We start from the raw sequence: 26,036 nt of genomic DNA, 5'->3' as shown, positions 1-26,036 counted from the left end.
GCTCAGGAGTGGGTGCCGGCCCAGTTACTCATATCCTGTCGAAATGGGAAATAAACAGGAAGCTTTTTGCCTCCTGGCGATGCCTGCTGCTCGGGAGCTAGCACGCTGGAGCTGCTGTGCAGAGAGGGAAGGCGTCCCCTGGAAATGGCAGGGAGGATGGCTGGAGATGTGCAGAGGGAAGGGCAGCTGGAGAACGGGGCCGACTTAGGCCACCGTCCTCAACTGCAGTGTTCAGGTTAATTTTGGTTCAAGTGAAGATGTATGACATAAAAGAGTGCTTTCTCCTAGAAAATTTAACACCTGAATTAAGTGAATCAGGTTCATTTGAGTCAGCTGATGCTTCTTGGGCTATATAAAGGTGCGAAAGCCAGCTGTAGCTGATTAGAAGATCTCCTTAAGCCTTTTTCACCCCAATTAATACTATTTTTCTGCATGTTTTATAGGGTTTTTATAAGCAGTCTCACTAGTCTATCCAACTTGTGGTACATTTTGGTTACAAAGCACCAGGCAAAGCCCCCAGGTACCCGGCAGGGATACACAGAGCCAAGTGAGTACACGACTGACTCGTCTTTTAAGACTGAGTTAATTTTGGAGACGTTCTCTTAGCAGACCAATCCAAGCATGGGTGTTTGTGTGTATGTATGTCAACAAATCCAACGCAGTGCTTGTGTGTGTGTATATGCAAATACATATATGTGTGTGTGTGTGTGTGTTCATACACACAGCTATATAAATATCCACAGGGATGCAGTGATAGCATCCCAAGCAGCAGCATTACAAAGAACCCAGGACATACATGCTTCTACTACTCACATCAGACAAAAAGGAGAAATGAAATAATTTCTGGTTGGGAAGTGCAACGGCGCACCTTTCTGTCTGTATCTGTGTCTGTATCTAGGTGTTTTTGGACAGCAGACTGCAGATCCAAAAACCTTTTGACTAAGAAAGCAGCCTCAGCCCTGGAGGACAGGGACAAAACTCTGCTGCCCGCAAGCACAGGTGCTATTTCATCTGCTCTACCCTTCCAGCCTCTAAACCATGAAAGGAAAAGCTGCCTGGGGATGCGGCACATGCCAGGAGCTGCAGTGCCCGCATCTGAGAGGGGAACCAGAGCTTGAGGTGCCGAGCACCTCTGGGCTCCACAGGCAGAGTTTTCTCCTAAGGATGCTCACAGCTGCCCTTTGCCTTTAGCCGGGTTTCTCCAGTGCAGGCACACCCCAGTTTGCATATACAAGAGGTTAGGGAGCCCGTGTCCATTTCCACAAAAGGTTTAAGCCACCCTCTGCAACACACAGCACGGGAAAACACGAGAGAAATGCGCACCAAGCCCATGAAGCTGCGACCATCCCAATTAGGCACAGCTCATTCTCCTCATGCTGCCGACTGCCTCCAGTGCAGAGAGTGCCGGGTCCATGAGGTGGGTCCCTCCACATCCCCGTGTCCCCTGCACATCCCAGGCAGCAGCAGCACGAAGGCTCCGTGGGCACACAGCTGCACTATGCTACTGCCACGGCGCCAGGGCATGTCTCTAGACAAGGAGCAAGAAGGCAAAACCCCTTAGCAAAGAGAAGCACCTACCGTGGTGTAATGCTGCATCGGGTCGCTGATGTACAGCATTTTAGTCTTCGTGGGAATTATAGACCAGTGGGAACCTTCCCGGCAGAGGAGTCATGGGGTCGGGGGGCGATGGAGCAGGCGGCCGGGGAGCTGCGGTGCCGGACCATGGGGAGCGGGGCCGCCGAGGCAGTGCCAGGGATGCTGTGCTGGCCACCTGTGTGCGGTCTGTTGGCTTTTTTTGCTTTTTTCATCTCCCTTAGTTCTGTCAACTAGCTGCATCCAACAACAAAACGGGGCCCACCCCCTTCTGTCCCTCATGACTATTCATTAAAGCGCGGGGCAGGCCCCAGCTTGCCCAGCGATGGACTCGGCTGTACCAACCATCCCCACCGAGGGGAGCGGGGGTCCTGCTCCGTAATTAAACCCAGCCAGGCTTAATTCCAGAGAGCTGCTTGCAGCGTCGCTGGAGTCAAACCCCATCCCAAGAGAAGCCTTCCTCCGCAGCCGGGGGTGGCTGTGGCTGAGATAACTCCAGCTTGTGCTTGTGGAGCTGGATGTGACAGTCATGGCCATCACTCTGTCCTTCTGTCCCTCCATCCACCCCAATCTGGGCCCTTGGGGTTTCTTTCAGTTGCAGGTCAGTAGCATTACAAACCACATCAGTAGCTCCCATCAGGGCTCTCCTGGCTCAGAAGCTCCTGGAGGGCCCATTGACAAAACTGCCCGGAGGCCAGGTAGCCACCCGCATCCCAAGCCTTACATCCGCTAATAAATGCTCTGCTCCCTGCCATCCTGTCTTATTTCGCTGATTTGTTTCACCGAGAGATGTTTTGAGGAAGCCTAACGAGTTAGATGTTTACCCAACATCTGGCTGAAAGCAGGGCACGACGTCAGAAGCAGCAGGACCGCCGGCTACAGCACAAGCCCTGCGATGAGTCAGGTTTCTTTATGACTCAAGGCAGGGGCAGGAACGGTCCTCACGTCAGCCAGAGCCCACTGCAGAACTCCGCATCTTACAGCAGGGGGGGAACCCAAAGAGTGGTGGTTGTATTGTCAAAGATGGAGCCCGTGTGGATCACCCCCCTCTGTACACCGGTGTGCATGCACGGACCCACGCACGGCCAGGTCACAGCAGCACCTGAAGGTCCTGAAGCTGGGAAAAAAGCTTCAAGAAAAAAGCTTCAAGAAGCTGCATCACTTCACCTGTGCGTTTATTTTCGTGCACATCAGCCTGCCACGCTTCCCGGCGACAACAGCTAGCAGGAGCTCGCTCTGAGCTCAGCACTGCAGCACGCAGTGGTTGCACGAGGGGGCCAACACAGATACGTACTGCTGGCTCATTGCTGCGAGCGAGGGCTGGGAGCTGGCTCTGCCTCTGTGCTCCTTGCCCCCGTGAGCCCGCAGCCTGCTCACAGCAGGAATCTGCTGCGGGTGGCTTCAGTCACGGCAGCACCAAGGAGCCAAGCAAGGCCGAACATCAGTGCAGGGACAGCTCCACGGTCATTAGCACAAGGGGCTCCACCTGAGCCGTCTGCCAGGCTCAGCCTCCTGCCCCGCTGCAGACAAAGGCCCGCAAGAGAGGGAAAGTAAGCTGAAAGCGAGGGAAAAGGGAGCTGGGGGAGGGGATGCAAGCTGGCGAGGAGGGAAACGGGGGCTTTGTGGAGGGAGATGCTGAAACGGCCAGAGCTGCCTCATGCTGGGGAAGGGATGGATGCTCCCGGGAGGCTGCAGGGCTTGGGAGGAGCGTGAATGCAGCAGCATGTGCTCTGGGGGCATTATAGAGGCCCCTGTTGCCTTTGAGATGTCTGGTAGAGGATTTTTAATGCCTGGCTGGGCAGGGGGAGATCCTGAGGCCAGATGAGCAGTGGTTACACTGTGTGAACCAAGCCCTTGGCTTTCAGAGATGGCAAGCTGATCTCTGTGAAGGGTTTTATCCCTGGTGCACCTCCAGCACTGAGGAAGAGAGAAGCACGGCCTCAGTGATTTTAAAGCTGAGCAATTTTTTGGAGCCCGTTCCTAACAGAGCACATCCTAACCAGCAAATTGGAAAGATTTTTGTTACCAAAGCCAGTTCTTCCTGCCGTGCCCTTCCTCTCTGAAAGACCATTCAGAGGAGCACCCAGCTGAGCCCCACTGCAGCAGGGAATGACGTGGCCCTCCAGAAGCCCTGGCTGCAGAGCAGCTTGCAAACAACTTTACTACACAGCATGTTTACACCTGAGCAAATTATACTCTATTTCTGTTGAGGTACTTGAGCTCCACCGTCATCACAGCGCAGAAGCCCTGCTGCATGTTTAAGCAAGCAGGAGGAAGATGCACGTGCCCAGCACAGAGCCTGCTTCCTACAGTCACTGCGACCGCTGCACTTTACCTTGACTGGGGCAGCTGCCTTCTTGCTTCCCAGCCCCCAAACTGCGACTGTCATTGGTGCTGCTGTTGAGAATGGCCTAGAGGATGTATTAACACGTAGCCTCTATTTTACTGACCTCTGTACCACAGGGCTGCAAAACCGCAGCACAGTCACTTTTATAGGTTAGCAGACACCAAACAAATAATGGCGGTGCTGCTCCTGTAGTGTTTCTGTTTGGTTTATGAACCATCAAGCTCCCATTTTCTACTCTAAAGCCACCCAGTCACCAGGAGGAAGACAAGTCTGTATGTGAGGTGCGCTCACCATCACGGAGTCGTTGATGCCTCTCAGCTGGAACACGTCCATCGTCACCTCCGTGCGGTTGGAGACCTCGCTGCTGCCTGCATGGCTGGACGGAGGGAGGTCGAAGTAGGTGCTGTCTGGTTCCCTGAGAGAAAGTGATGGCAGATGGTCAGCTCTCCAGCACAGCCTGCACTGTTTTGAAGGGCCACAGATCACAATAACAGGCTGGTCAGTGCTGGCAGGTGCCCTCTCCCCAGCACGCTGTGCTACAGGGGCATGGGCAGGGGCTGGTGCTGTGATGCTGGGGCCAGAGGAGCTTCCATCAGGCAAGGTACAACGGACATGGGCTGCTCCTCTCTAAGCAGAGATGAGTCAGTGCCTCCTCTCCCCAGCTGCTGTGGAGGCACTCTGACCTTGCTGCCCAAACACCTTTGTCTCCTCCAGCAAAAAGCGTGCCCAGATGCTGACCTCTGATGTGCACAAACACCCTTTGTTGCGCTCGTTCCTTTGGCTTTATGTCTTTATGTTGCGTGTTGGGAATCCTGGTGGTTGCACAACCCTTCTCAGAAACAGTTTCCAAAACCTCTGTGGGGCCCTGCACTCAGTGTATGCAAACTCCCCAGCCTCTGACTGCATAGCATCACCGAGGTAAGGCGGTTTGGGAGATGAAATAGTCTGAGCAGAGAGATTGGAGCCTGGGAGCAAAATTCTGAATGCAGAACAGGAATATGTGAAAACTGGAGCATGTGAAAGAAACTTGTCTCCCCCCAGGCCATATGGATGGGATGTGCTAACACAGATTGCACAGCAAAGGGGCACTGCTGCCTCAACACAAACGATCAAATACCACTTACAGTGTGCTCCAGAGGTGCTCAAACGTTGTACCTTCATCGGCTGGAGACGACTCAGACATCTTTGCAGAGGGGGAGTCTGACAAAGGATAAATCACTCTAGAGGCAAAGAAAAACAACAAGGTTAGCATTGCTGGAGAGCCATACCTGATCGAGGGGGGCAGCAGGAATCCCCCACAGCCACTCAGCGCCTTCCAGCACAGTGTTGGCTTCTGGTTTTGCACAGAGAATGGCCAGCAAAGCACCACGGCCGTGTCCTTGCAGCAGCCCTCTGGCTGCAGCTTTCTCGTAAGGGTGGTGTTTCGGGTGATGACAGCATTCTTACACAGATGTGGGTATTTTGGAAAGGGCCGAAGTGGCAGGGTGCTTGGATGCCAGCCCATTTCTGCTAAACGCCGATCCTGTGACTCAGGGCTCCCATCTGGGATGCTCACAGAGCGCTCCAGCAGCACCCAGCACTGCCACACGCGGCCTCCCCAGCCCTGGGGCACTCTGACAGCTACTCCTAGCCATCGTTTGGGACCGGCTTCATTCAGTAAAGGGCTTAGATTTCTCAGATATACCAAACTCTCGAGTATGAGGCCTCTGAATAAAACCGAAACCTCAAGTTAGGTAGCAAACAAAGTCTCACAGTAAGAATCAGAGCCAAAGGGGCCCTTGGTGCTGCTCCCCTGAGAGCACCCTGCCTGCCCAGCTGCTCAGTGGCCAGCAGAGGAGTGGGGAAACCCTCTTCTGCAAAGCTGGTGCACACAGGGCAGGCCTTCGTGCCCCTGAATCAGGGCAGTGCCAGGAGTTCAAGACAAGGGCTGGCCCCTGTTGGCTGGTGTATGGAATATCCTCCTGCTCCGAACAAGGCAAGGCAGGAAGGCAGGAGCACAGCAGCACCCAGCACCTGAGCTCAGGCACCTCCAGTACCCAGTGGCCACTTCAGGAAGTCTGCTTGTGCTCTGTTACGGTGTTGCTCCTGGATCCTGGTTTGTCCATGTTAGGCACAGGACAATTTTTATCCCAGGAATGTTATTTGCCAACAGACTAACCTATTTTTCTCATGAACCTTTAGTTGCAAATACCCAGAAATCCGTAAAGGTATAAAGACAGCTAAGGAAACTGACACAGAAGACACAATACAGGCACCTTTCAATTTACTTGTTCAGGCATTAAAATGACCTTCCCACTTCTAAGCAGCTTGCAAATACTATTAACATTATTTTATGCTTTCCAAGCAAACCAAGGCAGAAGCGCTGCCTCTCCTGTAAAGGGACAGAAGCCTGACTGAGAGAAGCGCCCCATTTACCCAGATTGCATACAGGAAATATGTAGGAAAGCCAATTTGGTGAAAGTTTTCTGAATGCTGCTGTGCTGCACAGCCACTGAGCCATCCTTCATCCCGTCTGCTCCTCCTGCCCCTGGCTGCGAGATGGGGAGGGAGCTGTCCCACCTACACCTGCACCGAGTGCTCAGCACTGCTCCTACTTGCTCCTACAGCCAGGCTCTTTGTGGTCACCAGGCCCTACAGAGGAAACCCACCAGAAATACGTATGGCTACGAGTGCCCATGGGTGGCCACCGTCCGGTCCTGCTTTGCAAAAACGTGGTTCTGTAAGAGCAAGGGCGGTCTGTAGCTGCTCCAGAGCCTGCAGACATGCTCAGAGAGAAAAGACAACACACAGGAGGTGCTTCAGGCGTTGTAACACCCAGGAAAGCCGCCTTGTTTGCCTGCTCTTTGGAGAAATGGGTGACGATACGTGGCAAAGCCCGGCGTGACCGCATGGACAGAGCACGCCTGGCTCAGCTGCAATGTGCCGCGAGCCACAGACAGCCCGAGGGCCCACAGCATCCCAGCCTCTTTCTCTGAGCACACCGGGACCTTTTTTGGGTGCCTGTCCCCCTGCCAAGCCCCTGGGAGAGGCAGCGTGCTGCGGAGGGCCGGCCCGCAGCCATCTTGAGCAGCCTGCTGCCTTCCTCGGCACGCCGCCGCGCCTCACGGCCATCCTCCTCCTCCCCAGGAACCCCGGGGACGGCTTCCTTGCCCCTCCTGACACACACACACGGCCCAGCCGAGACCCGGTTACTCCTTTTCCCCAAACAAGGGTTACCATCTCGTTTCAACTCAGTACCGCCGTGTAATACTGAAAGCCCGAAGGCTTCCTGCTCTCCGCTCTCGGGCTGCTGGCCGCTGCGGGTGATGTTTGGGTGAGCCCAGCTGCGGGGCCGGCCTCGGGGCCCTTTCCGTGGTCCCTCCGAGTCAGCTGGAGGCTGGGCAGCTTCAGGAGACACTGCACCAGGCATTCAAACGAAAGCAGGGTGGTGTCCCCTGAAAGCTGACCCCACGCTGTTTTTTTGCCACGTCTGTGACTCACCTGAGCCACACAGCACCCACAGGTGCTCTTCCAGGAGGGCTCGGCACAGCAGCAGAGAGCTCTCCCCTCAATTCTGCTCGCAGAAGAGCCAGCTTGTGAAAGTCTCGTGTCCACCCACCCCTCCTCGTCCCACGAGTCAATGAAGAGAAACAAAAGGACGGCAGCAGCAGTTCTGAGAAAAGGAAAAGCTCAGAGCTGCCGCGGGGCTTCTGCTGGGGGCCTTACCCTGCTTCCATGTTGCCTTCCATGGCCCAAGGTGTCGGCAATGTCAAGAATGAGCCAGGCCGTTTCCTTCAGCAGAGAAAGCACCTCCGCACCGCCCCGTGCTGTGTGGTCATGATGGGTGACACCAGCTCTAACCACGTGGCTGCACTCGCTTTCAACAGAAAAAAAATCTGAATATTTTAAGGGCGTTTTGGAAGTTCCCTTTCTCTTTCAAAGCACAATTGGTGCTTGCAAAGCCAGGCCAGCGTCCTCTCACACCCAAACACTTACACTCCATGGTACAGAGAGCATCCTGGCTGTCAGCCTCCCTCATGCAGTGACTACTGCATGTTCTGGGAAGGAATCCCTGCAGCAACAGGGACAGACTAAAGCCTGGCCTCTAGGATGGCAAGGAGTTGCAGAAGACTGCAAACAGCATCCCCCAAAGTTGGCAGCAACCTTGCTGGTGTAATTTGCTCTAAAACGAGGTGCTGTGGAGGCATTTGCAGTCGAGCTGGATGGGAAGCAGGGAAGCGACTCAGCGGTGAGGTCCAGCAGAAGGAAATCACATCCTACTGGAAACAGCAGAGACCCTTGGCACAGGTTAAATGAAGGTGAGCTAGGAAGAGCTGTAGGGACTGATTCTGTCTTGCTAAAGCAGCATTACTAGATCACTTGGATGTAATTACCTCTCAGTGCCTGTAAACTATGCAAATAGCACTGGGAGGTGACTATCCCGGGGCTAAACACACTGGCAGCAGCGGCAGAGCTAGGAAACAGCCCCAGCAGCTTCAGCCTCTGTCACTTCCAGTCTCCCACATCACCTTGGAGGATCCGCAGCCTCTGCAGTAACAGCACCAGCTCCCCGACGTCGCCCTGACACCTCTTCCAGCACCAACGTTTGAGGAAAGGCCCGAGATAACACTTTGACTTCTGCACAGAGGAGCTCTCTAGTGAAACCACCGGGAGGATTTCCACCCTGACACCTCCAGAGACCCACATCTGCTTATTAAACTGAAGATCTCTTCAGCTAGGGAAGGGTGCGGCAGGGGTCCTCTGTCCCTTCTGCCTCAGAGCAACACGGACATGATGTGCCTGGAGTGATGTGCGGTGAATGCTGCGACACAGGACTGTGTCGGGCACATGCAGAGCTGGGGGTGGTCTGCAGACAGGCCATTCACCTGATTTATTGCAGGCTTTTAGAGGAAGAAAGACTGAAACATGCAAACTAGGGGGCTCGGTGCATGGAGCGAATGCTGCTTACGCGATTTGCTTGTTTTCACGTGGGAGCTGCCACTCCGCATGCCTTCTCGGGTCTCCTCCACCATTCACTGGATTGTTGCTTCCCTCTGTTGCTAGTTAGTGCATTGCAGGGAAATTGCACAGCGAAAAATCAACTAGAAGTACAGGGACAAAGCCTGCAAGGAGGAAACAGCCCGCAGTTGCTTGCTCTGGGGACTTGGCTCAGTACACTGCCAGATTAGCAGTGACGTGGGGCTGCCACCTTCCTCCACTGAGCTGCCAGACTGTGCAGCACGGGTTGGGATGTGTCACTCCAGGGGCACAATTTCTTCTTATTTTAACCACTGGCTCTGAAAATATTCTTATAATTATTACAAATTCAGCTTCCCTCTTTCATCAGCATAAGGCAGGTAAGGGGTACCAGAAGTGTAATGGGGGGGACAAAGCCTTGCTTTGCAAAATGTAGATAGAATCCAAGGTCGCAACGTCACCTGTGCTCTTGTTCACTTGTCCCTGATTAGTAAATTCACACGTGCAAAACAATGCTTAGAAAAGAGGAGTGAGTGAGACCAAATCCTCTCTGACAGACACACAAGTCGACAGACAGGAGTCCCTCGCAGCTCACGGGAGGTGAGAAGAGCCGGCTGTCCCTCCTGCACCTGGCAGCCAAGCACCAGCCCTGAGTGCAGACCAGATCCCGCTGACCGCACGGAGCCAGGCAGCAGGCAACCAGCCACAGCATCCTGCATGTGTCCAACCCCTCCTCTGCTTTTTATCCCACACTTGGCTGGTCTTTCCTCCACAAGTGCTTTAACTCTGGATCTAAGGCACTTTGGAGCAAACTTTCCAAGATTTCCTAATCTTGTATAGCCACCCTACAAAGCAGAACGGCCACGAGTCATCTGCCGGCTGCGCTCCTGAGAGGGTCCGTGCTGAGTAGCGCACACACACAAATAGCAAGGGGTTTCCTTTTGTCTTTTTTTCCTCCTACCTGCTCTGGCTCCCCAGGCGTTTCGAGTTCCCCCGGAGGTCTCCCGCAGACAGGAGCGGCCTGGGATTGAGGATCTATGTTATTTACTGCACTACAATCTAGTAGCGTCCCGGTCGCCTAGGCAATGACATTGGAGCTGTTGAAAGCTATGTGAAAAGTGAGGCAAAGGCTTGTGCGCTCCTTCCTGGAATACGAGGCAGTTACAAGGGGGTGGGGAATGCTCAGCCAAGCGTGCTGGGGAATTAAGCTGGTCACCGGTGCCAAAGTGACTCCAGGGCAAGGCAGCCCTCTGGGGCTCCAGCAGCAGAGTTACAGAGCCCGAGATGGCTGCTGTCAGGTTGGGAAGGAGACCCCATGTGCACAACAGCACCACTGGAAGCTCCGCACCCCACCAGATTGCTGCTCTGGAGCTGTTTTGGTGCTTGCATTGGTCAAAATGCCCCGCTCATCCCTCCTGGGGCATTACTGGCCTGTGGCAGGCCATGCTCAGGATATACAAGGGCACTGCTGTTCGCCTGGCACTGCCTGCAGTGGGAGACTGTTCCCCAAAGGACAGCAGGACTGGGAGCCTTCTTCCTTGCTTAAACAGCTTCAGGGCCAGTGGCGGGCTGGCAGGCATTTTACAGCACTCACAAGGAGGCGGCCAGCATTATTACTCTTCCTTCTGCACTCCTCGACTATCTGTTTACTGACACCCATTTTCACAAGCTGAAGTTCTCCTGCTGACTTTCCCTTTCGACTGCATTCAGTCACTGGGGTGAAACCACTGAGAGGTGTTCGTGACCTTTAAAAAGTCGGTCGCGTGCTTGACTCACCCGCCTCCCTTCAGAGCCAAACAGCCAAAGCTCTGCCTGCAGGCACCCCAAAATCGCTGCCCCTGGCTTCAGACCAGCCCACAGGCTTTATGCGTGGGCAGGGCGAGAGGACAGATGGGTTTGTGGGACCCTGAACACATCAGAGTCACTGGAGCTGCTTTTAGGGCCTAAATGCACGATCCATAACGTGTCCTGAGGATGGGCCTCGAGCTGAGGTGGATGTGGGACGTGGTGGTGGTGGGTGTGCTGCCTTTGTGTGGCCACGCTGGGGCTGTATACAGGCACCAAACTGACATGGATTTGAGAGCAGGGGCCGAGCAGTGTGGGGACATCGCCCTGTGGTGCTGTTGTTGCCAATGCTTTGCACATTTTGGGGCAGAAAAGCAGATCCTGGGCATTTTCCAGGTCCGCAGCTGCCCCAGGCCTACCGGGGGGGTGCACCCCAGTGTGGGTAGACCTGTCTCCCCCATCGGCAGCGACTCTCAGCTTTTTCTCAAAAAGAAAACAAACACCCTTAAGATCTTTAATTTTTAAAGATCCTGCGAGCTCTGCCTCTGCTGAGGTGCTTCATTTGCAGGTGGCGGCCGCCTGGCCTCTCCCCACCACCAGCAATCAGCCGCCCGGCCCCAACCGCCTGGAAGCGCAGCGCGGGGGGGGGGAAGCTCAGCCCGCGGGGCACGGCGCGAAGCCGGCGCGGGCTCTCATTAACCCGGCTCATTTGCATGATAATTACTTTCAGCGCCGGGACTACATTTCCCGGCGTACATCGTGGCTCCCCCCCCAGCCTTATTGGCAGCCCGGCGGAGCGGCGCCTGCCCCTTCCTCCCGCCGCCGGCCCCGGGCGAGGGCCGGGCCGGGCCCCGCCATGAACTTCTCGGAGCCGTGCCGGCTGTCGGGGCTGCTGGGCAGGATCTCCCCCGACGGGAGGTGCCTGGTGGGTGCCCCCGGTACCGACCCGGTACCGGCCCGGCTCCTCCTGGGGCATCGCCCCCCGGCCGCTGGGCTGCGGCGGGGCCGTGTGAGGGGCTGGCGGGCAGCGCGGCGCCTTGCCCGGCCCCAAGGGCTGACGAGAAACCCCCCCCCAAAAATGGGTTTGTTTGGGGGGAATTAGGGCTAATTGTGCCTGGCGAGCGGTCTGGGAGTTAATGAGCTCTGTTTGTTAAGTGACGAGAGGCCCCCCTGCTGGCTTAAGTATTCTTACAGAGGTTTGTGTTACAGCAGCTCTGTCAGTCAGGCCTTTCTAAAAGGGGGGGGGGAAATAATAATAAAAAACAAACTGTAACTAAAGCTCTTAGGGTCAGCAGCGGTTCGTTGGGGTGCAGTGAGAGTTGCAGTTTGTAGCTGTGGCACTGGCACACCAGCTCAGCGCTGCCCTTGGTTTATCCCAGGCATCGTGCGTGCAGTACCGGCTCATCGTGCGGGACGCGAGCACCCTGCAGATCCTGCAGCTGTACACCTGCCTGGACCAGATCCAGTACGTGGAGTGGTCGTCAGACTCCCTCTTCATCCTCTGTGCCATGTACAAGCGAGGGATTGTCCAGGTAAGCACCCGGACCAGGTACGTTTCCCGTGTGGCGTGAGGGAGAATGTAACAGCAAGCCGTTGCTCAGTGCTTTTGCTGCAGTAATTGATGTTATTCACAACGCGTGGCTTGAGGCTTTGTAACCCAGCAGGCTAATATTTACAGAACTATCACAAACATCTCAGTTTGAAAACAAGCAAAATTTGAATAAAATACCTAGCAAACCAATTTAAACCAAAGCTAGAGAATATTTTAAGGGTTTCTTATTTCAGCAGGAAACAAATACATGCAAACTTGCCAAGTGGGCTAAACCATGTTTTTTTTTTAAATTGCTGGACCTTAGAATATTTATCACAGAAGAAAACTTGCTTTACAGTTTGTATTAACACACAGAGGTGTGGGGCTTACTTTTGTAGCGGAATCCAGCGCCAGTCCTTCATGGCTGCGGGCTTTCAGAGGTTTCCTGACCCCTCTGGTATGTGATGCAGGAACTCTTCCTCAGCTGTGGCGTGTTCTTGCAAGAAGAGGTTTAGGTGAAGTGTTCGTTTGGTGCAGCCTGTTTGGTTTCCCCTCTGTCCTAGGTCTGGTCCTTGGAGCAGCCAGACTGGCACTGTAAGATAGACGAAGGCTCAGCAGGATTGGTGGCTTCATGCTGGAGTCCGGATGGTCGTCACATTCTCAATACAACTGAGTTTCATGTAAGTGTGAAGTCATGATTACTCTTGATGGTATCAGATGTTGCTGTCTGCACTTCGCCTCTTAAAATAACCAGAAGCTCTTAAAGCTGTAGTGGTGGTAAAGAACACCAAGTTTTCTTGTATTTACAGATGTAATCGAGCTTAATTCCAGTTTAGGTGTTATTCTGTTAACATTTTATTCTATTGCATTTGATACAATAGGGAATGGACACTTTAGTTTATACAGGTAAAATTGTGCGCTTAAGAGTAGGGATAACTGGCATTTATTGACGCTTTTTTAGTAATCATATGTGGTGTTGGTAGCTCAGGGAAAGCTTGGGGTTTCTAGCAAACAAGCATAACAAAACCACATCCACAAAAATTTAAGACTGGCTGTGGAATTAAAAAAAAAAAAAAAGCTCTTAGGTTTATATCTTGGGAATGCTTACAGGAACACTTGATTTTATAGATAGGAGTCAGAAGGCTGTTGGTAGAACCACTTGTGAAATTATAATTAAAGTGCATGCAAGTGCTTATTGATTAAAAGCCGTGTTCTGGTGTAGAAACTGAAGCGGTTTGTGTGTGCTGGACACAAAGGGCTTGTTGGAAGGCGTGTGGAAGTCTGACTCTCCACCTTTATAGTCTTTGGATTATAGCTGACGATTGATGTTATTCAGTGCAGAGAGGAACGGTCAGAAAATAACTAGGAACCACTTGAAAGAAACTGTTCTTTTTGCTGTATCTAATCTTTTCAAAGCCAGATGATGCCTTGTTGTGCCACAATCCTCACTAGCAGTGAATTCAAATATTGCACTGCAAGATTTCCCTTTTTTAACCCACTGTCCAAATTTGACTGATAGATGGGGGAATTTGTCATGTGTGTGCATACTAGAGTTAGTGTAAGTGCTGATGCTCTCGAGGAAACCTCTGAAAAAACATGCTTGCAGCTGAAGTGTAGCTCCCCGTGCACACATTGAGGAATTCTCTGGCAAGCCTGTTTAGTGTTTGGCCAGGGATTTTAGTGCTGACTGAAGTAGAGATTTTCTGGCTATAAAACAGTCTCCTTCCATTCTCCCCCACCCTTCTAGCTCATGGCTTATGAGGAGTGATGAATTTAAGCCTGACTTTTTCCAGGAATGATTCACCTTGATGGTGATTAAAATAAATGAGCCCAGAGCTTCAACCTGAAGTCAGTAAAGACACGCTTGTTACTCAGGCAGGAGCGTAGTAGTCTGTGTAACCCAAACTGAGGGCTGCTGCTATGTGCTACAAGTGAGTTCCGTACGGCACATGCGTGTGGGGGTGGACGAGCAAGTATTTATTACCTCCCAACAGAACTCGGTTTGACCTTAGAGGATTTCATTAAGCCTTTGCCAAGTTGGCATCTGCGTTGGGATAAGTTTTCTTTCCAGCTGTAAACAGGTTGCTAAATTAGCTTTTGTCAGACAGCTGCCTGGGTTATGCTGATGTCTGAGTTGTGTTTACCCTATAGCATGCTAAATCCATAGTCTGGTGGGGCAGACATGAGCAGTGCTCAAGACAAAAGTTGTCAGGACACTTAATATCGGTGTATTAGGTACCTTAGCAAATTCAAAGATCGCTCAGAGGGCTTAAAGCTTCCCTATGAACCAGTGCAGCTTGGCTTTGGTAGTGTGGCACTTGCAAACAGCATCAATTAATTACTCATACTTGTAATTCTTCAGGTCAGCATATGAGCTGCACTGTAAGCTCACAAATAAATTTTATTCCTACTCAAATTTTTTGAAGGCATATGGTTATGCTAATTTATTTCCAGCAATCCATACTTACTTGTGCCACAGAAAACATATTTGTCAGCTATCTAAATCTTCATGTAATCACTGCAATCAACAGCATGCTATGCAAGGCTGCTGGATGCTACAGTCTTAAGAGAGGAAGTATACACAGGTTCTCTAGTTCTACCAGGCAGCAGGAAATACTCAAAGGTGCTTCCAGACTTGAAAGGCATTTTTTTAATTGTCTGCTTCTATCTTAGAGCTACACATGACAAGAAGCCAGAATAATTACAGCTTGACTTTTTCATCACCTTGTTGTTCATACCAAGCTAGAGTACAATTCTGCTAGGAAAAGCAGTTTTGAAAAATAAAATAGTGATCTGAAGGTACTTTTTTAGTGTTTTTAATCAATAAAGGCTTAATGAAAATTAGAAAAGCACTTTCTGAAAGCCTGCTATGTGAAATCTACCTGGAATCTGAAAAAGTTAGTGCATGGAGTCGATGATAGTGATTCACGTAGAGTCCTGGAGGGCAGCTTGTCATCCCATGGCTATTGTTTGCTACTCTTTTACAGCAGGTGCTTCCTCTCCGTTTTGTGGGGCAGTTCTGTGCTCCTGCTGCATTGCAGTGTGTCTAGCACAGCAAGCTGATTACCAGAAGATTCCCCGTTCTCAGTTTGTCCTGTGAAAGATGTACCTGGTGTTGTTCCTCTTACAGTGCTGTCCTTCTGCCTGAATGTTGGATTGATAGGCACATGTAGAGCTTAAACGAGCTGTGGGTAAAAGATGCAGAGAAAGCAAACGGAGCTTTTGCTTCTTCCAAACTTCTGAGATTTGTGATAAATATCTGAAGATAATCAGCATTGTTCTGGAGTGCTTCTTTTAAGACCCATACTTACAAAGTGCATGTGCTGTACTCTCTAGTTCCACTGTAATGCCAAAGCGTTAAGGAACTTCTGTAGAACTCCAGCAGCAGAAAAAATGTGTGTGTTTGTGTATATTGGAGCTAATCCTTAGTAACTGGAAATGGCTACGTTGGTTGAAAAATGCTTTCTGTCGAGGAATGTGCTCTGAATAATCTTCTGAAATCCGGTGCTGACAGACACTGCTATGTAAGGAGGCTTTGTGACCCAGTCAAGTCTGGGACAAAAGTTGACAGTCATTTGAGATGCAAGGTTGTTTAAAAGTGTGTTTTTATCTATTGAAAATCACCAGTCTTACACCTGCCTATAGCTGTCAACATCGGGACGTAGTCCTGAACCCAGCACTGGAGACTGTTTATCACGTTACCATCTAAATACTTTTTATTTCTCAGCTGTTTTGGGGCTATTTTAAAAATGCTTCTGCTTTTGGTTTGTTTTTCCACTGCAAAACAACAGCTGAAAACCTCTCAGACACCATTATTATTTGGATTTGAGTTTGACAACTCCACTTAATCTAGTCACCTATAGCAAAGGATCCCTCAAAATGATCAGCCAAGAAGTGCTTTCCACGGACTTAGGGGCCACAGTCTGTTCTCCTGCTGGAAAAGCAATTGTCCCTTCCCCGTGAGCTCTCTGAGAAAAGTCAGTAAGAAGAACACAACTAATTGTGATTTTTGTGGTGTCTGGCTTTCTTCTCATCCTCTGTGCGTGGCAGGGGTTGGACTAGAAGATCTCCAGAGGTCCCCTCCAGCTTCAGCCATTCTGTGATCTTGTTTCTGTCTCTCAATCACCTCTGTCAGCTGGGCAATAAACCTCCTTGGGCTAGTTCATGTCAGCTTGGGCAGGATTGTGGAATAATGTTTCAGTTCCAGCTGGAAAGACGGAGGTTCCCCCTTCTTGGCACATCTGATTGTGAACATTGTTAGCCTGTGTAAGACGGGCCAGTTCCATAGGTGAAGCACACAGTGTGTCTTTCTTAGTTCAGAAAATGTTCTGTTTGTCTGGAGACAAAAATAAAACTGAAAATCCTGATTTTGGGTGTCAAAGCAGCTTACTTTCACATGCTTTTAATGCTGGGACCAGGGAAGGTGTACTTGCCATTCCTCTTCTGAGGTGCAGTCTCGGGCAAGGCAGAGGTGAGAGCCCTTACATGCTCTGTGCTGTTTCTGGTAGAGGTTTCCCTCTCCCTACGCACTCAGCAGTGCGTTTCTGTGTTTTCTGAGGCTCTGAGCCAGTCTGTACGGTGCAGGATAGAAGTGTGTGTGACACGCAGCAGGCAAGGTGAGTTGGTCGTGAGGCCAAGCAGTAACACAAATGTAAGCTTGGATGCCTTTGTCAGGAAAAACTACGATCCAGGCCTCAGCATTCAAAGCTTGCAGCTGCTAAGCTTGTATTAAGTGGCTGTAGAATGCATGTGTTGTGTGTCCTGCATGTTTTGTTCAGGGGAGGAACAGCAGCAAGTACATTTAACACTGCAATTAATAGGAGCAAGCAGCATATCACTATTGCAGTTGCTGTAGAAGAATGTGAGTAGGCATTGTGTTGGTATTTTTAAAGTAAATCTTGCCTGAAGAGCAGACTAACAACGTGGTATTTCTGTATGTCCGGAAGTGGGCAGTTGCAGTGATAAAACTTGATTAATGTTGCTCATCTAGTGGATTCCTCTAGGATCTGTTAAACTTCCAGGTTGGTGCTGTAGATGCCTAGCTGTAATTTCATAGCTGTTAAATAAAGGAGAAGAATAATAAAGGCTGCATCAAATAGTGGTCCAGTAGTGTCTTTGTTACAATCAGACTGGAATCTGGTTGTGCTCTTTCCTGTTATATTAAATGATAATGCTTCTTGTGTTGTCTTTTCAAGTCTCACAAACTTTTTTGTTTACAAAAGCAGTAGAAAAAAAACAGCTAGTGATGTTCTTTTGCTTTTGGACTCCACATATCTCTGGAGAGATGCAGCATTTGTTAGGTGTTCAAATCAATCTGCAGAATCCTATCAGTCACTTTTGCTAGAAAGCACATGTTAGCAGTAAGAAAAACCTCCACAGTCTGAGATTAACAGGTAGAACAGATATACAGGATGCTACCTTGGGGTCCGCTCTCGCTAATGAATTGTACCAATTGCTTCAGAGAAGGAAAATAGGTATGGAGGACAAACAAAAAAAAAAAAAGTGCAGCAGAAACTTGTTCCACTGCTGCTGGTAGGTGGTTGGTGCTTGATGCAGGTGGGTGAGAGAATGGCAGATGGTGCTAAAGCTTTACTTATGTAGTGAATCAACTGATTTTGTTGTTCAGTAGTCTTGGGAAAGATGGTTTTACGACCATTGTTCTTTATTGCAAAAATAGTTTTTACCTGTTCCCTTACCTTGGTACAATAAAACATAGGAAAACACAAGGAAAAAACTTACACTGGAAACATTCCTTGCTCCAGATATAAATGCAAAGGTTCACATGACATCCTGATTGATGCACATATGTCTGGTGTGGCTGCCGTTGCTAAGGCAGAGAAGTATTTGTTTTTAATTGAATAATCTGCAGATGGCAATGCAGAGCTTCCAGAATGCAGGCTGTGACCTTGAAGAGCTGCGGAGAGGCTTGTTTGGCAGCTGACTGCCTTCTCTGCAGTTCTTGATTTGTGGATGCACAGGTCTCCAGAAATACCCGAGACAGGATGTTTAATGCGTTTCTTTGCACGCTGTGTTGTAGTTCTCTTCTAGTTCTTTAATTATGTAATGTTGCCTTCTTGTGGGTGGCTGAGGGAAGAGAAAAATGCAAATCAGCTGTCAAAAGCTGAGTGTCTTTAAAAGAAAGTCTTCTCTTTTAGTAGCCCTATCTCAAGAGACACAATACTCGTAAGCTGCAGCAATTTCTCATCTATTCATAAATGCAATAAACTCCTCATTTCTTTTCCAGATTCTATGATGAAACTGTTTTTCCAGCTGAAAAGCATCTATGTACAATATACATTGTCAATTGAAGCTAGATTCGTGCTGACCTCCCCAACTTCAATATTAACAAAGTGCTTGTGTCTGTATGGGTGTTATGCACCTGTACCCCTCTAGAGTATTTGATACGTGTATATAATAATCTGAAATAAGTGTCCTTGCTAACTGAAGAGAATTCAGGAGAGAATTCCTTGCAGGTTTTCTTAGGACTTGCTTGAATAATAGCAAAGCATAATTAAACCACAGAAGATGTGTTTATCTACATTGTTGTTGAACTAGGTTGTTTGGGTTTTTGTTTTTATTTTTTAATCTACAAAAATAAGCAAATAATTCCTTGTTCTCTCTTTGCAACAGCTGCGGATAACTGTGTGGTCCTTGTGCACCAAGTCTGTGTCTTATATAAAGTATCCCAAAGCTTGTCAGCAAGGTGAGTGTCACAACTTGAACAGGGGGATGTTATTCTTAATGTGGCACAAAGAGAAACAAAGTTGACGTGTGAAGATGAAGCTCCTGTTTCCAAACAGAGCAGGGTTCTTAGTCCCTCCCTGCTGAAGGGCTGGCTGCCCTCAGAGGTGCACAGCTCTGAAATCAGTACCCGTTTGCCAACTACTGCAAGTGTTGCCCTAGGATCTGAGGTCCTCTTCCTCACTGAGAGGATTACAGCTCTCTATGTACCTGTTCTTTCTGTCCTGGTCCCCTTCTGAAAGGTCCTATAAGACATTAAATTAAGCTGGATGCACTGTGATGAAAAGCACTAATCCAAAGTGTCTCATTACACATGAAAAGATTTAAAAAGGAAGCTCCTGTCAGAGCCGTCTGCAGCATGACTGTGGTTAGCAGCTTCCCGGCTGACGTTTATGTATAATAGTCACACATGTGAAGAAGATGGCAAAGTATTTCTTCTTTTATAAGAGTGGACAGGACACACACCTGGAACTTGATGGGACACTGGTAATTGCATACCTAACATGCAGCTAGGCCAAATGCACTGTTTGTTTGAAATCTATGGACTTCATGTAACAACTATGTCAGTAATCAAACAGTCTCTTGAGAAGTGTGATGAAGTTCTGCAGTAGCTGGAAAGCTGCATCATTAGAAATCCTATCTGAAGTCCAAGAATTGCATAAGCAAATTAGTGAAAACTGCTCATTGACTTGATTAATGGGATCTTCTGTAAAACTAAGTTTTTCCCCCCTTTCCTCTTACTTCCCCCTTGAATTAGGAGTAACTGATTTTCACTGTAGAGTCATCACTTACTCTGCCTTGCCTTCTCTTAGTGTTGCCTTTCTGTCTCCTTGTCAGGGATTGCTTTCACTAAGGACGGCCGCTATATGGCAGTAGCAGAAAGACGTGACTGCAAAGACTTCGTCAGCCTCTTCGTATGCAGTGACTGGCAGCTACTCAGGGTAAGACATGTCCCTGTCTTCCACGGCTTCTGCACAGACTACAGCCATCTGTTGTACACTGCTTTAAATGCTGTCACTTGGGTAGTCTGGTTTTAGACTTGCCAGTGTATTTTTCTAGCCAGCATCTGGCTCCTTTGGTGGCCTGTAGGCGTGCTTCCAGAGCAGAGGGATTCTGTTCAGGAAGCTGTGACTGCTGCTTGTGTGTAAAGAGTTTCTGATGGAATGCAGAGGTTCCACCTTCAAATTCTGCATGAGCTTCTTTACAACAAACTGCTGTAGTAATGGTAGTGAAGGTATCTGATGATTGACAAAGTGATCATTTGAAATGTTTCATATAAATTGTTTTATTTTCAATTTAAAAATGAGAATGGTCTATGAAGAATACATGCTAGCATGTCTTGGAGAACTGGATGAATCTGAGAAGTTAAAACCTTTTCTGAGACAAGGAATTAGGTTAGCCAGATTTCTTGGCTGATTCGATGTAACCACCTTTGTGTTTTTTGTTTTTTTTTTTTATGAAATGCCGTTTGTTTTTTTTAAGATGCAGCAACTTTTTGCCCTTTTCCAGAAAGAGAAACCACGGAAACTGTAGAAATATTTTCTTTCATAATAGCAAAGTATTTATTTCTACTTTTGTGGGAGAGTTTAAAAGGACAGAACTAGGGATCATGTTTAGGTCAGATCCAATGGTATTTGGTAGTAAAATATTTCTAATTACTTCTCTTTTGGGGACAGCATTTTGACACTGAAACACAAGATCTGTTTGGGATCGAATGGGCTCCCAATGGCTGTGTTTTGGCAGTGTGGGATACGTGTCTTGAGGTATGAGGAAAAATCTTGCTTACTTAGAATTTGGGTTGTTTTTTTAGAGCTGCCATGTACAAAGCAGTGACTGAAATAGCTAGTATTGTAATCCTTAAACAAATATAACAAAAGCTGAACTCAAATGAAACCCTTTAAAGTAGACTTGTATTGTTAATGGGCATCCGTACAGGTGTATGTCAAACTGTTACGTAAGTCTTTATTTAATGATAACATCATTACATTAGATTTGTGATTTATCTAAAAATCCATTAGTTTGGATTGTGAATGTTGTGGAAGCAGCTATTCAGATAAATGAGTTATTCTTTAATATTGTGGAAATCTTATATTATGTTACACAATAATTCTGTGTGTCTATGCCTAGAGCCTCACCTCATATCACAGATAAGACACTCTGCCCTTTGTATTAAATTTCTGTGTTTTACCCCAGGAGAGCTTGGCAAGAGTGGTTTTGCCTGCCTATGGCTTTTAATGATATTCTTAGTATTTAGAATTAATCAACTTTTTTTTTCAGTATAAAATATTGCTGTACTCCCTTGATGGCAGACTGCTGTCCACATACCGGGCGTATGAATGGTCCTTAGGCATAAAATCAATTGCCTGGAGTCCCAGCAGTCAATTTTTGGCAATCGGCAGCTATGATGAAAAGGTAAGAAGTAGGTGTTTTTCCTTTTCCATCTAAACCATTTGCAGAATTTTGTCATAACGGTTCTGTCTTGCAATGCTTCTTTGAATTAGGTGCGTATCTTGAACCATGTAACTTGGAAAAAGATCGCAGAGTTCGAACATCCAGCAACAGTTGCTAACACAAAGACTGTAAGTATGGATCCAAAACCTATCAATAATTACCAGCACTTTGGTGCAGGTATTCGTATCTGAAGATGCCAGCAAGTGCATTTCATGCTGGAGAGTTGTGTTTTTGTTTTTGTTTTTTTTTTTTCCTTGTAAGGTATAAACAGTGTTTGAGAACTCCCTTGAAAACTAGGGGATGTAAGAGAAACAGGAATCCTTCCAAATTTTTTGGAATATGCACATGATTCTCAGTGTTGGCACCAGTCTCAGGACTTCTGTCATATGCCAGTGTATTTTGATGTAGATGGTGATTGCGTTAGCAATTTGGGTTATGCAGATGACGAGGACAAACTGGGGAACTTAACAGAAGCGATTTCTCAACTTCAAACAGCATTTGAAGTGGATTGTGATTTAATTTGTCTTGTATTTACAAGCTCATTGAGCTCACCTAAAGAGTGTTTCCTGTAAACATCTGTCATTGTTTTTCTCCTTGCCTATGTGTAGTCTCTCACCCCATAGATTGTGGGTAGTTGGCAGCAGGCAGAAAGCTACAGCTCTTATTCCAAAAAGTTGCTCTCATTCTTCAGGTCTTCAAGGTAAAAACAGCGTAGTAGTGCTGCGTGCCATTGAGGGGGAAGGCCTAGTCTTGTGTCTGGACAGATGTCCTTTAAGAGTTCACATGTGTAGGCTGTTAAGTCTGCAAAATCCCCATGGCTGTGCTGATGCCTCTTAACCAGAAGCAAGGCACGATCCATTAAATGCACTTCAGCAAAACTTCTCATTTCATTTACTTTCACTTTTGTTTATTTGTCACAGGAGTGTTTTCTTGATCATGGTTCCAATAAACCGATGTTTCACTGAGAATGTCAGACTCAGTATTTGCCTGCTGGAACCCTTTGCTCCTTTAATGAGCTATGGGGTGCTGAGGTGTAATACACTTGAGTAGTGCACTCTCAAACAAGCGAACTCTCACTTGTTTCTGTGTAGGTTGTGTATAAAGAAGTGGAGAAACCTTCAGCTGTGGAAATGGAGAGACTTTCTTTCCCACCAACAAGAGCGTTGGCTAGTTCTCTCTTCAGCACACAAAGTAAATGTAAGCCAGAGTTCACTAAAATGAAACACTCGAGCTTGCCATTTGAAGTCTTTCCATAAATAAACATCATAGGTAAACTCTGCCTGTTTGATACTGGAATGGATCCTCTGGATGCTCTGCTCAGGCCTCCTGAGGCCAGCTAGTGAGGTATTGTACAAGTGAACTGTAATTGCTTGGGCATAGGAGATGTAGCCAGATCTCAATCCTGGAGTTGCTTGAAAGAATTATCTTAACATTGTGTGGTTTTTGTTTCTGATCTGTTCAACCTATACAATATTATCTCACACCTTGGAGTTAATTTAACTCTAGCAGATAAGAGTGATAGTTCACCTGACTAGTAATTAAGAATCTTATCATAATGTGTGGCAGTTCTAGCGATTTTAAAAAAAAAAAAAAAAAAGAGAAATTGGAAGCTGTTGCAGCATTGCTATTTCTTTTAGGATAATGATTAATCCTTTAGTATGAGGTTGTGTAAAAAAGCAAGAAAAGAGGACTAGGCTTTTTGTCTGGGAAGCTGTAGTTCTAGCAATGCTTTAAGCTTACCCCCCATGACAATGGACTCTGAAATACTAAAGAGGAAGTAGACAAGGTATAATGAGTATTTTTCTATTGTTTATCTTTTTTATGGTACTGTAACAGTAAATCGCCTTTGCCTTGCATTGGTATTTGTTAGAGATACATATTTTTCATGGTTTAGTTTCAGAACTGCTAGGATTTCTAGTCCTTTTTTTTTTTTTTTTTTTGGTAGAAGGGTAAGAACTGTTGATATGAAGATGCAATGTCTTAAACACTGAGGTTTCTGATTGAAACATCTTGGAGAAGAGTCAAATCCTGTCCTATCATTTGAGAGATTTTTTTAATAGTCGGAATAAAAATATTTTGTCTGTGCAGGCTTGTTTAGTAACACACTTTTATTTCCACTTGCAGATGACATTTCCCAGGTGCCAGTCTCTTTCCAGTATATCAAACCAGTTGCTGATAGGGCTAACCCCAAAATGGGGATTGGGATGTTGGCATTCAGTCCAGATAACTGCTTCCTGGCAACCAAAAACGGTGAGTTCCTACTGCCCCCTACTAAAGGGGAAACCTCATTATACGTGGTGTTTTCTTACAGAAATGGGCAATAATGGATGAATTATTTTGCACTGTGGAGAGACTCAGGCCCTATTTAAAATTGGATCTCTGCTGTGTAAACACTTTACTACAGCGGAAATTCAGTGTATGTTCTGTGTGTAGCATGTGTAAAGTACTGCGAGCTGTGAGACCTGCTTATCATTACGTTACCTTGGTTTTGGCTTTATATTTAACAGAAATAGTCTGTTCTATATTTCCTCAAATCTATATGAGGTCACTGTATTGGAAAATGAAGTACACAAATCCTTCCTCTATTTATACAGCGTGTGTGTCTTGGAAGGCAGAATTCTTTACAACCTGTCACAGTGCAACTTTTGATTAACACAAATAGTAAAAGTTGTGGGATTAACATTCAATTTTTCCCTTTGATGGGCCCAAGGGCTGTTTACATCAGGATGCAAAAGTTGTGGTTCAGAGTAAAAGCCTACTAACAGAGGAGCGTAATTGTGAGTAATTTGATAAAAGCCAGTGAAGGACTGGAAGACAAATTGAGTTGCTTCTAAGAAGGCTGAGAGATCTGTTTTTCCTTCTGCTGTTCACATGATTACCTCTGTTTTCTGACAGATAACATTCCTAATGCTGTCTGGATCTGGGACATTCAAAAGCTGAAGCTATCTGTAGTCCTAGAGCAGCTGTGTGCCATCCAGTCTTTCCAGTGGGATCCACGACAACCTCGACTTGCTGTGTGCACAGGAAATAGCAAAGTCTACTTATGGTCCCCAGCTGGATGTGTGTCAGTGCAGGTTCCAGTGGAAGGTAAAGCTCTGCAATTACTTCCACAAGCAATCATCAGCTTCTAATAAACTTTTTTTTCCACTTTTACATTGGTCCAAGCATTATCATGTAAAGGTTTAGCTGTGTTCTTGGAGCTTCTTAACCAGGTGTTTCTACGTTTTAAAAAGACATTTGAAATGAGGCAGCAGACACAGTAAAATACATCATGGACAGAGCACAGGGGCTAATGATTTTAATTGTTGCATTAATTGTGTGATATGTTGAGTCCTTAAGCTTTACATTCATGTAAGTTTATTTACATAGAAATGGTCACTGTGCAGAATGCCAAGTGTTGTAACACTTGAGGTATTCTGAAAACAACTAAACTACAACTACAGAAATACTAGCAGGGAAAAATGTGTTAAGTCTGGTATATAAAGATAGAACATATGGGAACCTGAACTCTAGGTCAGCCTGTGTTATGAGAAGCTTTATGGTTTGCAGTGAGTGATACCAGGCCGTTAGCTAGATCAATGTCTTTCTGCTTATTAAACAGAAAAATAAATCAGATTCAGCTTTTTCCTCTCTCCACAAGTAGCAGCTGGATCATCAGAGCATGCAGCTCTGCAGCAGCGGACAGTCTTGTGGCATTTGTTTGCATTAAAATGATGAGTCTCCAAACTTGCTTATGCTTGTATATGGAGTACAAAGTAACTGTCCATTTTGGGGAAATGGTCAGTAACACAGATTACTTGCACTGAGATGTTAGAGAGCGGATTGGCTCTACAACAGGAACAAAAACTCCATGTTAAAGCTTCTAAAGTAGGAGAACATTTTTTTGCAATGTGTATGACTTAGCCTAGGAAAAGGTAACCAAAATAAGACGTGGTTTCTTGCTGACAAACTGTGATCTGTTTCTGCAGGTGACTTCCAGATTGTCTCTCTCTGCTGGCATCCTAGTGGAGATTCCATGGCACTTCTGAGCAAGGAGAACTTCTGTATGTGTTACTTAGAAAGAGAAGAGGTGAAGTAACTGTCAGCTGCATTTAAAAATGCTTTCAAATTTGAGGAAGAGGGTCAAACCCCATTGCCCAGCCTTGAAGGTTTTTGTACTTCTGTTTATTTGAAGGAGTGTAACCAAACTCCAATCTGTAAAGTACTGTTTATATTTGAGTGGTGTTGCAACTTAAGCATAGAGAATGAAGTCTGGATTTTAAGAAAACTAGTTCTCATGTAGTTGAACTTTCTTTGAAATTGTCAACTAGAGAATTTCACTTCTAAGATTGTATGAGTGTATATAATGTATAGCTGTTATTTAAATTTGATAATTTCCAATAAATATTTTGATAGTTATAAACTTGGTATGACTCTCACTATAAACCTGTACTGCCCTAGATTCACTGCACTGAATCTTTCCAAGGATCATACCTGATACTTTTGAATACATTACAGGGAACTGAAACGGGAGTTTCTGAACCAACTATCTAGTGTTCAGTAAGGAAAGAGCTGTTGGACCATCCTTTATCTTTCATTTGAGTAGCCAGCCTATGATTCTTCAAGGGAAGGGACATTTACCAATTTATTTGT

General features: G+C 47.3%; 2 protein-coding genes across 6 annotated transcripts in view; one reads left to right on the top strand and one right to left on the bottom strand.

Moving 5' to 3' along the window:
- Nucleotides 1-7,722, bottom strand: part of TP73 (tumor protein p73) — a 31,548-nt gene extending 23,826 nt beyond the window's left edge. For all 4 annotated transcript variants that reach the window (XM_082776822.1, XM_082776823.1, XM_082776824.1 and 1 more), the window contains exons 1-3: nucleotides 7,646-7,722; nucleotides 5,065-5,160; nucleotides 4,232-4,355 (exon numbers count right to left, since the gene is read on the bottom strand). In XM_082776822.1, the coding sequence (XP_082632948.1) occupies nucleotides 4,232-4,355; nucleotides 5,065-5,160; nucleotides 7,646-7,668 (243 nt within the window). In that variant the 5' untranslated portion in view covers nucleotides 7,669-7,722. The remainder of the gene's footprint in view (nucleotides 1-4,231; nucleotides 4,356-5,064; nucleotides 5,161-7,645) is intronic.
- Nucleotides 7,723-11,499: 3,777 nt separating this feature from the next.
- Nucleotides 11,500-25,982, top strand: WRAP73 (WD repeat containing, antisense to TP73). Of its 2 annotated transcripts, none has more exons than XM_082776782.1 (12): nucleotides 11,500-11,606; nucleotides 12,061-12,213; nucleotides 12,776-12,892; nucleotides 18,843-18,915; nucleotides 19,791-19,894; nucleotides 20,630-20,716; nucleotides 21,231-21,365; nucleotides 21,455-21,532; nucleotides 22,496-22,601; nucleotides 23,529-23,654; nucleotides 24,300-24,491; nucleotides 25,373-25,982. In XM_082776782.1, the coding sequence occupies exons 1-12, from the start codon at nucleotides 11,538-11,540 to the stop codon at nucleotides 25,480-25,482; spliced, it is 1,350 nt and encodes a 449-aa protein (XP_082632908.1). In that variant the 5' UTR covers nucleotides 11,500-11,537; the 3' UTR covers nucleotides 25,483-25,982. The 2 variants fall into 2 exon arrangements, with proteins under 2 accessions (XP_082632908.1, XP_082632909.1); XM_082776783.1 differs by having other exon boundaries at nucleotides 11,531-11,877.
- Nucleotides 25,983-26,036: the final 54 nt, after the last annotated feature.

This window comes from Aythya marila, assembly GCF_965140915.1.
Source record: "Aythya marila genome assembly, chromosome: 21".
Taxonomy (NCBI): domain Eukaryota; kingdom Metazoa; phylum Chordata; class Aves; order Anseriformes; family Anatidae; genus Aythya; species Aythya marila.
The sequence above is the reverse complement of the archived record's forward strand: the minus strand, read 5'-3'. Positions and strand labels throughout refer to the sequence as shown.

What these genes read in the sequence shown, in the direction of transcription:
- WRAP73 (XM_082776782.1), top strand. Translation starts at nt 11,538, where the DNA reads ATGAACTTCTCGGAGCCGTGCCGGCTGTCGGGGCTGCTGGGCAGGATC. An exon ending in TCCCAAAGCTTGTCAGCAAG is followed by an intron (nt 18,916 to 19,790) that starts GTGAGTGTCACA and finishes TCTCCTTGTCAG; the next exon opens with GGATTGCTTTCACTAAGGAC. An exon ending in TGTGGGATACGTGTCTTGAG is followed by an intron (nt 20,717 to 21,230) that starts GTATGAGGAAAA and finishes TTTTTTTTTCAG; the next exon opens with TATAAAATATTGCTGTACTC.